This window comes from Pipistrellus kuhlii, unplaced genomic scaffold (assembly GCF_014108245.1).
Source record: "Pipistrellus kuhlii isolate mPipKuh1 unplaced genomic scaffold, mPipKuh1.p scaffold_m20_p_9, whole genome shotgun sequence".
Classification (NCBI taxonomy): domain Eukaryota; kingdom Metazoa; phylum Chordata; class Mammalia; order Chiroptera; family Vespertilionidae; genus Pipistrellus; species Pipistrellus kuhlii.
In genome coordinates this window covers 26,962,375-26,975,411 of record NW_023425595.1, presented here as the reverse complement: position 1 = coordinate 26,975,411, position 13,037 = coordinate 26,962,375, and the positions used below count along the sequence as shown (strand labels likewise).

Genomic DNA, 13,037 nt, shown 5'->3' with positions numbered 1-13,037 from the left:
TCAGCAGTCACTTCCCATTCCTCCCTTCCCCCTACCCACAAGGCCCTGAAAATCACTGGTCTGCTTTCTGTCTCCATGAATTTTCTTATTCTGGACACTTCATATAAATGGAATCATACAACATGTGGTTTTGTGTCTGGCTTCTTTCACTTAGCATAGTGTTTTCAAGATTCATCTGTGTTGTAGCATGTATACATACTTCATTCCTTCCTATGATTGAATAATATCCCCTTGCATGGATAAGACACATTTTGTTTATCCATTCATCTGCTGATGGACATTTTGGGTTGTTTCCCCCTTTTGACTCTTGTGAATAGTGCTGCTATAAACATTCTTATACAAGTTTTTGTTTGAACACCTGTTTTCAGTTCTTTTGGTACGTACATACCTAGGAGAGGAATGGCTGGGTCATTAAAACAAATAATAATAACCTCCTGAAATGTGTTCTCAGACTCAACATTGCTTAGAATTCCTCTTGCTAGTCAATGCTGGCACAGACTTCCACTCACACTCTGCCAGTGGGATTTCATTTATAATCAGAACATTTTCCTAGGGCAGATTCTGCCTGTGCCTTTGCCTTTTCTGAGTCATCTGTGAACTCCTGGAATCCTGGGTTAATGCTCCCTTTTTAGATATGTTTTTTAATTGATTTTAGAGAGAAACTAGGGAAGGGAGAAAGAAACATCAATGAGTTTCTTTGCAAGTCCCCTACTGGGGATGGAGCCTGCAGTCCTGGGGAATGTGCCCTGACAGGGAATCAAACCGGTGACCTCTTGGTACACAGGATACTCAACCAACTAAGGCATATTGGCTGGGCAATGCTCCTTTTTGATGACTCTGAGTGTGGCCCACAAGCTGAACCTCAGTCTTGAAATTTCCACCCTATTCTTTCGTTCACCCAAGTTCAACAAGAGAGCACCTCCTTTCCCTTCTCTGGGGGAAACTATATCTTGGACTGGGAAGTCCCTGGACCTCTTTGGAGCAGAGAAGAGGCACAAGGACCTCAGTGGAATTGGGTATGACACATGGAATTGGGCCCAGCTGCTGCTTAAAGCCTCCAATCCTAACACTTCCTACTTACACCTGGAATGCATAGGAGATTAAAAAATACGGCAAGCAAACTAGACAACAGATAACAACGACAAAATTCACAATTCATCAAAGGCATACCATGTTCCTGACACTTTAGGCATATTCATTCCCTCAATCCCCCACCTACAGTATACTATGGTGAGTGCTAGCTTGCAAATAAGAAAGGAAGCTGAGGCTCAGTGTGGTGCTGTGACTCTTCCAAAGTAACAGAGCTGATGGATAGCCAAGTGGGATTGTAAACCAGCAGAATCCATGCTAACCCCCACTGGTCACTGTCTGCATCCCAGGGAGATGCTTTTGAGCTGACCTGGCCCACTTAGCACCTGCCTGGGGAGTTCTGCAAGCAGTGAGGGCTTTCCAGATGCTACATAATGCACCTGCTTCTTCTCAAACAAGAGTGTCCCTAGCCAGCTTTTCCCAAAGTCTGTTCTCTGCCACCCTTGTTCTCGGTGATGTTAGGAGCTGTGAAAATACAGACTTCCATGTTTCAATACATTTGGGGATATTAGTATGAGACAGGCTTCTGTCCTGCAAGCCTTTAATAAGAAAATACCTCCAAGAGGAAGAGAAAGTAGTACAGAATGTTTCTCAAACTTATTTTACCAGGGAATGGTTTTTCAAGGTCTCAATGTGACTTCCTCAAAGTGCTAGTCAGAGACCCTCTCCAATGAGTAAGTAGCCAGAGGTGAGAGAGCTGAGTGGCTGTGCACATGGCCTCCGGAGCCAGGCTGCCTGAGGTCCCATCCCAGCTGAGCCACGTGGCTGTGTGACCTTGGGCAAACTACTTCATCTGTCTGTGCCTCAGTCTCCTCACTTGTTAATCATGGGTAAGGATATTCATGCAGATTATGTAACACACATAAATTCCTGAGAACAATGTTTAGCACATATTCAGAGCTCATTAAATGTTAGCTGGCATTTTAGCTCCTTCCAGAGCCTTGATGAAGGGGATATCCCACATCCATCAGAGACAGAGTCTGCATCTGGCACTCCCTCCCCCAGGCCACAGCAGCCTCTTGTTCTATAAGACCTCTCTGGGAAGATAGAGTGAAGCAGATAAGCAGATTAAAGACTGCTATTGTTCCCCAGGAGTAACCCTTCCAGCTCTTGATGGCTGGAGAAGACTTCTGTTTCATTTTTCTCCTCCTTACAGATGGGCACCTGAGAGTCAGAGACTGAGATTCTAAATCCAAGTTACTCTTCACTGGGGTCTTGAGTTTCCTTCCCTATACTGGAGAACAGAACAGGCCTCTGATCCAGGGATATGGTCCAGAGAAGGGTGGGCTTAGAGCTCTAAGCGGGCAATAAGTGTCCTGCCCTTTGTGAGAAACAGGAGAGGGGGCCTAGGGCCAGAGCACTTGGGTATTAAATTGGGATCATTAACAGTAGTTGCTGCAATAGACGCAACATCTCGGTGGCGTTGAAATTACATCTTGCTCACTTCCATCTAATGCATATTAGAATGGCCACCTCTGCCCTATAGTGAGAAGTTCTGTAACAGACAGCCCTAAGGGAACATATAGGCAGCAGTAAGTGGGATGCCAGGAATTCCTGGATGACCCTGCTTGCCAAAGCCTTTTTCCTCTGTTGGCCAACTGATGCTCCACTCTGCCTTGTTGCAGATGTAAGACCCTGGTGGAGGGCGTGCCTTTGCTTCTGAACGAATCCTCCCAGTTTTTCTAGGTTTTCCTTAATGCCTAGCCCCCAGAAGGCCTCAGGCTCTGCAGGAGCTGGTATTGGCCTTACTAATTACCTGCCCATGCAGAGATGGTTAGTGCTTCTTCAATCTTCCTGTGTTCTCTGCAGGTCCCAGACTCCCTTGCAGTTGGTTGGGGAGGGTCTGACTAGCTCTCCAACAGACTATGTGTCACCTCTGGGTTGAGGCATCTCTTGTGTCCGCCTACAGCATCTATCTCTTCCTCTGCCAAGATGGCTCTGGAGGCCAAGTGCTCAAGGGAAAGCTGGAAAAACTAACTCAGAAGCCGATGCAGCCCCTCTCCCGGGTCTCACCTCTGCACTGAGTGGCAGAGAAAGCATTGACTGGGCAAGAGAGGAGAGCGGCTTTGGCAGGCAAGGCCATCCAGGAATTGTTGGCATTTACATGGCCACTTAATGCCAGGTATTTCTTTCTTTTCTGTTATTAGACTTCTTGCTGTAATTTGGGATATAGTGTGCCCTGTGATTCAAATATTCCCAGGAGTACATGGCAACTGTGATAGGCAGCTTGCCTCAGCCTACAGCATGAACATGAATTACCTGGGGGTCTTGCTGAGCCTCAGATGCTGACTCCAGAGGCCTGAGTCTGTGTTTCTAACAAACTCCCAGGTGGTGCTGATGCTGCGGGTCCCTAGATCGTGTTCCGGATGTAAGGTGATGGGGCAGGGCTAACCTCCAGAAAGTCTGGGAGGAACAGTGCCTAGTGCCCAAAAAATGTTCTCATTTTGCCCTAACCAGTTTTGCTCAGTGGCTAGAGCGTCAGCCTGCAGACTCAAGGGTCCTAGGTTCAATTCCATTCAAGGCCATGTACCTTGGTTGCAGGCACATACCCAGTAGGGAGTGTGCAAGAGGCAGCTGATCAATGTTTCTCTCTCATTGATGTTTCTAACTCTATCCCTCTCCCTTCCTCTCTGTAAAAAAATCAATAAAATATATATATTTCTAAAATGTTCTCTTTTCTTTTCAAATCAGAAGACAACATGAACTATTTAGTCAAAGAAAATGTTTCCATAGATAACGTTGATATATTTATCTACACCGACAGAGTTATAAAATAACAGACCTACAGCCCCACCATGAACAGGCCCCGAAAAATCCTAACATGGCCTTGGTGGTGGGATGGGAGAGGCTATGCTACCCGCAGGGCACAGAACTGTGAATTCATGAAGGTCACACAGAAAACACAGAGATGCCATCTGAGGATGTGCCATGCACATGGTAGTTAGCTGCCAGACCATATCCCTGGGTCTCCTCACTTCCCAGAGTTTCTCCACTTAGGGAACTTTTAAGGGTACTCCGTGTCTCCTGAAGGCCCCCCAAATTCTGGTGCCTGTGAGGTTCATCTCTTCCAAAGGACTGAAATCTAATTCTGTCCCTGCCCCTACCTGCTCCCAGAGCTGGAGGGCCCGGTGCAGCTGGCCCTATGGTGTAAGGGAAGTGGGACCAGGCTCCAGAGGCGGCTTTTGTTAGTGACAAATGTAAGACTACTATCTCTGACCTGAGCAGCAAATGTCCAAAGCATGAGTCAAGTGCCTTGTTAACAAGAGAGTGAATAGGCATTCCCTTCAGCAGTGAGTGTTTTCTTAAAAATACAGCCTTCCGTTTACTTTGGACCTGGCTGGTTCTGACTGTTCCTAAAGGCACCGCACGGGGCTTTTAGAAAATGAGCAATAACAGCTGAGTCTTCTAACACACCTGCAGCCCTCCCTGTCATAGACACAGTGTCTGACACCATTATTTCTCTGAGGTGGCTTCAAACATGAGCCTACAGGGATGAATCACTAGGCTTTGGGGGTAAGCAGTTCCCAGATGAGGATGCCAAGGAATGGGAAGGAAGAAGTGATTTGCTCCAGGGCACAACATCTAAGAGACAGAGCCAAGCCTAGATCCCCAGAACCCTGCTGTCTTCATTTCACCTTACAAAGTGGGAACAGAAGTGGATACTGGAAGACTTTTCACTGTCTTTCCTCTTCCCTTTGTTAGGAATGAGCTGCCTGCTAGCAACACACATTCATTCTGCTCCAAGATTGAAAGGAACTTGCCTTCAGCAGAGGGCACTGCAGAGGGCTGGGGGTAAGTCTGCTTCATTCAATATTAGAAAGCCTACTTGCCTGCAGGTGTAAACCACATTCTCCAATACCAGCTTTCTGTCACAGGATGATATTAAACTGACTTCTCAACAAGGCTTAGAACTTAATCAAAGGAGGGAGGTGTTATTCACTGGGCCTCCTTAATACCCCACCTGTCACCAATGGCCAATCATCTAAAGAATAAGTCTGCTACGCTCCTTGGGGTATTAAATGGAGGTGACAATGGGACCCAGGATTATGGGCAGTCAGAACCTCAAACCGAGTACAAAAGTCTCCTGGATGGAATCTGTGAAGGGGGACAGATAGAGACTAGGCACTGTCTCAGCTAACATTTACTGGGTGCCGAGAACAGACACTGGGCTAAGGAATTTAAGCCTGCAAAGTGGGCACTGCTTTATCTCCGTTTTATAGGAAGGGAAACTGAGGCTCGAGAGATTAGGTGTAGCTCAATGTCAGCAGTGGCACTGCACTGCCTCTAGCATGTGGCATCCTCTCCCACTGTGACAATGAGGGGAAATTGGCCAACGCTCTTTTGACTATATCTGTAAGAACAAAGTCAAAGGTGTTTCCGGTTTTCTTCTCTTTCTGATGAACAAGGAGCCTTGGACTTTCTGGAAACATCTTCCCTATTAGCTTGTCAGTGGCAGAACTGCCTCTGGCCTCTGTGTGTCCTTTCCAGAGTGGCCACCGTGCCCTCTGCACCCCGTCCCAGACCTACAGCCCCATCATGAACAGTGTGTCTTCTCGTCCTCTCAACATCTCCTGCCAGCCCACTTTCCCTGGTTAGCCGGGGTGGCTCAGCTTCCCCACAGCTGCACTCACAGTACCCCTGCTCATAGAACCTGGTTTCTTTAAGCCAGCGTTTCCTAAACTTGAGTCATCTGCACACCATACTCATAGTTTCTGTCACCTCTGTGTGCCACTTATGCATCTATTGACTTAATATTCTTTAATTTGACTAGCAATGAGCCAGAAAGCCAGGGTTGAAATCCCAGCTCTGCCATTTACCAGCTCTGTGTTGTTGAGCAAGATATTTAATCTGTCTGTGCTTCAGTTTCTCCATTTGTATAACGGGGATAATACTGGTAACTACTTTAGGAGATTCCTATAAGGGTTAAATGAGATATTGTAGATAAAGCATTAAAACAGTACCTAGCAACCCAACCGATATGGCTCAGTGGTTGAGCATCAGCCATGAACCAGGAGATCATGGCTTGATTTCTGGTCAAAGCACATGCCCTGGTTGTGGGCTCGATCCCAGTGGGGGGTGGGGTATACAGAAGGCAGCTGATCGATTATTCTCTCTCATCATTGATGTTTCCTCTCTCTCTAAAATTGATAAAAACTTCTATATATATATAAAAGCCTAAGCAACCATTATGACCACTCAACCTCTCAACCTGTCTACCGGTCGCTATGATGATGCACTGGCCATCAGGAGACAGACAGTCAACACAGGAGCTGCCCCTGATGGTCAGTGCAGCTTCCACAGCCAACATCCTGCAGTCCCTCTGCCCGACTAGCTGGCCCCATCAGTCTTAACTGGGCTTGATGGCCCCAATTGGCCCCAATCGCTGGCCAGGGTGAGAAATCCCATCTATGAATGAATTCGTGCACCGGGCCTATGCTACTTTTATAAAACAGTACCTACCACACACAAGCACTCTAAGTGTTAGCTACTCTTATTGTTACATTTATTTTAAAAGGAAACTTCATATCTCTACTGAAAGAGGAAAAATCAGTACCACTTATACCACTAATAGAGAGGAATTGTAAAAGTGAATTAAAATGAAAACAGTTACTAAATTCTAGCAAAGGCTCTGCGCCTGAGGCTTGCTCTCATTTTTTCAAGAAGGGAGACACACGAGTATCCAAAATATGGAGAAAGTACTCCAGGCTCAGGCCAGGGAACCCTTGTCCCGCCTGGCCGGGACTTCCCGTTGCAGCACTGGGAGTCCTGCGCCACCCTCACTCCTGGGTGCCTCCGATGGAGGCTTTCTCCTTCAGCAAAGGACTGAAAAGAACTTAAAAAGGAACAACGTTCTTCTGATGTGAGTTTAGGCTGAGTCAGTATCCCACTTATCAGCATCTTGCAGCCCACGCCATGGGCCACACAGAAAAAGCCCATCTCTGAGAGCCAAGTTTCCAAATTCCATAAACATATGGAAAGGCCATCATAAGACTGTCCCCAAAGAAACATTTGTAAATGTCTAATGAGGGGAATGATGACTAACCTGTTCACAGCTAACATTACTCTACATTGGACAGCCATTGAAAAATACTTTGAACTATCTTTAATGACATGGAAAAATGATGGTGATAGCATGCTCACTTAGAAAGCAGACTAAGATGTCCTTCTTTAGGTGAGTAGATAAACAAGCTGTGGTCCATCAGTCAATGGGATATTATTCAGTGCTAAAAAGAAATGAGCTATCAAGCCACGAAAAGAACCTGAAGTGCATATTACTACATGAAAGAAGCCATTCTGGAAAGGCTATACACTATAGGATGCCAATTATATGACATTTTGGAAAAGGAAAACTATGGAGGCAGTAAAATGATCAGTGCTTGCAACGGGTTAGGAGAAGAGAGCTGATTAGGTGGAGCACAGAGGATTTTTAAGGCAATGAAAATGCTCTATGATACTGTAATGGTATGTACATGTCTTTATACATGTGTCTAAACTCATAGAAGGTACAACACCAAGGATGGACCCTAGTATAAGCTTTGGACTTTAGATAATAATGATGTGGCAGTGTAGGTTCATCAGTTGTAACAGATGCACCTCTCTTGTGCAGGGTGTTGATAATGGGGAGGCTGTGCATGTGTGGAAGCGAGGAAACATGGCTGAGGGACAGCACAGGGAACCTCTGCACCTTCTATTCAATACTGTGAACTTAAAACTGCTCTAAAACATCAAGTCTTTTTTTAAAAAGTTTTTAAGCTGACTATAAAACCACATATAGTAAGATCCTAGTTTCATAAAATATAGAGACATATAAAGAAACATACCATATTATTAATAATGTATTTATCTCTTAGTAAAAGGATTTGAGAGGGATTTTTAAAAAATTTTCTTTGTATTGATATTTATTTTCAAGTTATTTATTTCCTATTGATACCACTTTCTATATTTTCCAAGAAAATTTAATAAGTAACATATGTTACTTTTATTACCAGGAAAATTCTTTTTTTTTAAATATATTTTATTGATTTTTTACAGAGAGGAAGGGAGAGAGTGAGAAACATCGATGAGTCATCGATCAGTTGCCTCTTGCACGCCCACTACTGGGAATGTGCCCGCAACCAAGGTACATGCCCTTGACCGGAATCGAACCTGGGACCGTTCAGTCCACAGGCTGATGCTCTATCCACTGAGCCAAACCGGTTTCAGCAGGAAAATTCTTGAGTAAAAATTATAAATAAAAAATTCTAGGGAGAAACTAACCAGAGCTAATTACACCCATTCTTCACAAATCCCCCACTTTGCATCCTCTGAAGCCAGACTAGAAGAATCTGATCATCATGGTTACATACATTATAAACCCTCAAGTTTACAAATATTATGGCCCTGTTTAACCAGAATACATTGTATAAGCATTCTGTCCATTTCTGCATAAGAAAGAAAAAAAAGATTCTGAGCATGGTACACTCCCAGCACCATTCTGCGTGCAGGATGCACAGGGGAGAATGAGACGGCCTCTGCCTTCATGGGGCTCAGTCTCCATTCCTACTGGAGATGTGGGTGCATCCATCCCCTGTATTACCAAGACTGAAAGGAAAGGGTGGGGACAGTTTGGGAAGCTGAGAACCCTACGTGTAGTTAAGCCCACCATGCACGGAATGGAGCTTCCTCTCACAGTCACACAGAAACCCTCACCCTGAAACCAAAAGCCCCCCCACCCCACCTAGCAACTAGTTTCAAACAGAAGGTATAACATGACCATCACTCTCCTCATCTAAAATACAAAATCCCTCGTTCTGTGTCTGGGTGGCCTTGGGAAGTCATTTAACATCCCCTAGTACTTGCGTCCTCCCCTGTAAAACAAGAGTGAAGACGGGGGCCTCATAGTATTGAAGGAAAGTGCCCACAGGGACCCCACCCACAGGAAGTTGAAGGAAGGAGCCCATGACCCCGCAGGCAGGAAGCTTCAGGCGCAGTCCTGGAGGAGCCGAGAGGAACAGAGGGTGCTGCCTGTGAGCGGGGCCTCCAGAGATGGGCAGGCTGGGATCAAATGCCAGCTGTGCCACGTCTCTGTGCTAAAATGTCTGCAAGATGAGGGCAGTAGTAATGGCCCCTGCTTTGTGGGTTGTGGAAGCCTTGAACTCCTGCAGGGGACAAGCTTAGAAGAGCATTTGATGCATAGTAAGAACAGTGTGCTTGCTTTTTTTTTCTCTTCCGGAAACATATTGATGGGAATCATTGATCTTGTTGTAACAACTGGCATATGATTACACCTCCCAGATGATCTTAGAGGAAATGCAGGATGTCCTCCTTATCACCAAGCACACAGGAAGACACACCAGCTGTGAACACACACACACAGACACACACACACACACACACACACACACACACACACACATCACTGAATCATGGACAGAACAAACATAATGATGACATCTGTTTTGTCCATTAGATCAAAACTCAGGAGACATATTCAAAGCAGAAGTGCTTCCTCCCATCTGGGATGAGGGGCAGGAGCACTGGAGTTAGAGCCACACAGACTTGGGTTAAAGCCCTAGCTCTGCTCTTTCTTAGCCTCTGACTTTAGGCAAGCCACTTAACCTGAGCTGCCTCCCCATAAAAACGTTGGGGTGAGGCTGGGGGAGTTAACTCCACTTGCTCCACCAGCCTGTCATTGCCCTCTGGTGGGGACAAGGGAACCCTTAGCAGGCTCTGACTCCCTTGTGCTCCCAGCCTCACAGTTCTGGGGAGCTTCCTTCTTTTTCCTGCAGGAGACCCCGCTCAGACAAACCCATGGCCTGCTCTACTTCCCACTGAGACCCCCAAAGAGCAGCCTGAAGAGTGTTAAGATGGCACTGGCTGGGCTCTGGGGGGGCAGGAGAGCCGGCCAGGGGTGCCAGACTCACACTGTTTATTCAGACTACAGAGCATCTCTAGGCCTGACAACTGGTTACTGGGCAGGAGGGAGCAGGCAGCTGGGCCCCTCTGGCTCCCACCGGCCTTTCCTTTGGAGAAAGCCAGCCTCAGTGCCATGCTGCTCTCTCTAGGAATAGATTGACACCGAGCACCTGGAGATGAGCAGGGCTTGGGGACAGACTGGGCACACACACACACACACACCTCTAGGGAGCAGGGTTAGGGCACAGGGGGCCAAAGCTGGAGATAGGAGAGTTGGGGACAGATAAAAATGAGCTGTGACCGAACCACAGGACAGGAGAGGCAGGAACAGAAACAGGGCAGGTGAAGGATGGAGACAGAGCTAGGCCAGCACAGGGACCAAGGAGGATGGGGGCCGTGTACAAAGTGGGTGGTTGGGGGGCAGAGAGCGGCACAGTAAGTGGAACCGGGATGGTAAAGGGGGCGCAGGCGGTACAGGCTCACATAATCTAGAGACACTCAATTGCCCCAAAGGGGCCCACAGGAAATTTGGGGGTGGGGACCTCCTATGAACCCACTTTTTTACCATAACCTGTGCGTGCTCTCCAACAGCAAGCAAAAGCAGCACCATTTCGTTAAATTAGACCGGCAAAAATTCCTTTCTTATTGAAAAATTAGGACATAAAAATAGTCAGCTGAAATGTCACCCAACAAAGCCAACCACCTTGGAAAGTTAAAGTCAGTGCCCCCCTCCCAGCACCCTGTACCTTTAAGGAGGAGAAGTTTCCCTCTGCTTCCCCGCTGAAGAGGCAGGTTATTCTTGGATATAGCAGGACTTACCTAAAACTGAGTTATTCCCTGTTCCTCCTCTGGCCAGCCTCTCTTCACTCTGGGGAGCTTTTACCATTTAAGGTCAATGTTACATCTGGCTCCAGAGCTCAGAGCTGAGAAGCCTCTGGCTGCGGAGCCTCAGCCTCCCGCCTCCTCCGAGGGGCTGGGACTTAGAGCCCAGAGCTCCTCCGGGAGTCCTCTCTGGCCCCCTCCGGCCTGGCTCGGGGGGCTAAGGGCAGGGGAAGCTGGGCTCAGGGCAGGCTGGGCCTGCCAGGCAGCAACTGACCCTGCCCCCCCAACCCCCTTGGGCACCCACACAGCACATGGCAAAACCCCTGGGCATCTCATGCCCCTGGGCACTGTCCTGGCCAGCTGGGGACCAAGGGAGCTCTGCAGATCTGCCTCCCAGCCTGGACTCCTCAGTGAGCATGGGAGCCTAGACAGGACTCTGGCCCCAAGCCAGGAGAAGCTGGGAACATTTCCTGTCCCAGGGACTTGTGGGTGGGGGCCGCCCCCACCTTAAATGCTTGGGATTACCAGAGAGAAGGGCCTGGGAGATTCAGCTAATCTGAGACCTGGCATCAGCCCCAGGGGCTTTGATCACTGTGTCCCTGTTCCACAGCCTTATTGTCTTAACATCGTGCAGCCTCAGTCTCCTCACCTCTAACGTGGGAATAATAGTGATTGCACCTAACTCATAGCGTTGTAGGAGAATTAAATAATATTGGAAAGCTTAGCACAGTGCCAGCATCTCACAGGTGTCCATCAGCACAGGTTTATTTCCTGGTCCTTCCCAGACACAGGTGAGGGAGGGCTGCCTCTCTCCTGGAAGTCCACACCCTGTCCTTATTCTTTCCTCACCTCCCTTGGGTGCGGTGCCCACTCAGCCAAGATCATGGAGCCCAGGCTCCAGCCTTCGTCTGAGGTTGGAGGCAGCTCAGACCAGTGGTCACCAACCTTTCAGACCTCACAAACGACCGCTGGTTCACACAATCCCTGGGTGGAGTTGCCAGATAAATTACAGGACACCCACTTAAATATGAATTTCAGATAACGACACATAACTTTTTTAGTATAAGTATGTCCCAAATACTGCATGGGACATACTTATACTAAAAAATGGTTTTTTTAATCTAAAATTCTAATTTAACTGCACATCCTGTATTTTCATTTGCAAAATCTGGCAACTCTAGCCCTGGGCCATCTCATGTCACCCAGAATGTATTCACAGTCATGCTGAGAGCTCGACTGGTGCTTCAAGGCCTGTGGCCTCAAGCCCTCCTGGTGATGGCTCCCCAGCTCCTGGCCATGGGTCAGTCACCCCAGTCATGATGGGCTTTCTCTACCAACCCTGGTCCACTGTGCCTCCACCCCAGCCTGTCCACAGGCATCTAGTCCTGGACTCTCTCTCCTCCCTGAATACTCTGAGAGAAATTCCTGAGGAATGCTGTCCGTGATACATATAATTAATAGTATTTTTGCAGATGGAACCAGAGACTATGCTGGGTATTAATTATGCTTTTTCTCAAGTGACTATGTCGACCATCTACTAGGTATAGGCCCCACTGGCAAAGCCACACAGTGGTAACTATTAATATTGCAGGTAGAGGTCTAAAAGAAATTTTCCAAACTCTTTAGATTGTTTCTCCAACTTCGTTGTGAGTTAGAATCCCCAAGTACAAACCTGCTTAGATTCCTCTCCCAAAAATGCTAGTTCCACGGATCTAAAGTGGGACCCAGGAACCTGCATTTTAATTCATGCCCCAGGTGATGCTTATGCTATTGATCCTTGGGCTCCAAGTGATGCTCCAAAGACTAATCTTTGAATCCAGCAGGAGTTACCCCAGTTTTTGGCTCTGTATGAATGCGAGGGAGGGTGTGTGTGTGTGTGTGTGTGTGTGTGTGTGTGTGTGTTTACAAACTGTATATTGAGCACCTGCTTTGTTCCAACCACTATATTAGATGTTCTGCATGGATGTATGTACTGTATTTTCCGGCGTATAAGATGACCCCCTAATTTTACAGTTAAAACATAGGTTTAGGCCTATATTCTCTGTATAAGACTACCCCCCACTTCCGAGGCAACACCAGTTCTTTTTTTAATAGACCGCCTCTCTGACTCTGGCCAATCTGAGCAGGCTTTTTACTAGAACACATTGTCATCTTATACGATGGAAAATTCGATGTATATGTGTGTCCTCACAAGTATCCTATGAAATGGAATTATTATATGCCTCCATTGA

The 13,037-nt window shown here is 47.1% G+C and overlaps 1 protein-coding gene across 5 annotated transcripts in view; it reads right to left on the bottom strand.

Annotated features, from left to right (window-relative positions):
• The window catches only part of IRAG1 (inositol 1,4,5-triphosphate receptor associated 1), a 98,301-nt gene extending 87,109 nt beyond the window's left edge, over window positions 1-11,192 (bottom strand). For 2 of the 5 annotated variants that reach the window (XM_036427013.2, XM_036427014.2), the window contains exon 1: window positions 10,804-11,187. In XM_036427013.2, the coding sequence (XP_036282906.1) occupies window positions 10,804-10,870 (67 nt within the window). In that variant the 5' untranslated portion in view covers window positions 10,871-11,187. Of the gene's footprint in view, window positions 1-10,730 lie in introns of all 5 variants that reach the window. The other 3 variants (XM_036427016.2, XM_045577487.1, XM_036427015.2) reach the window with 3 other exon arrangements.
• Between the last annotated feature and the right edge of the window lie 1,845 nt (window positions 11,193-13,037).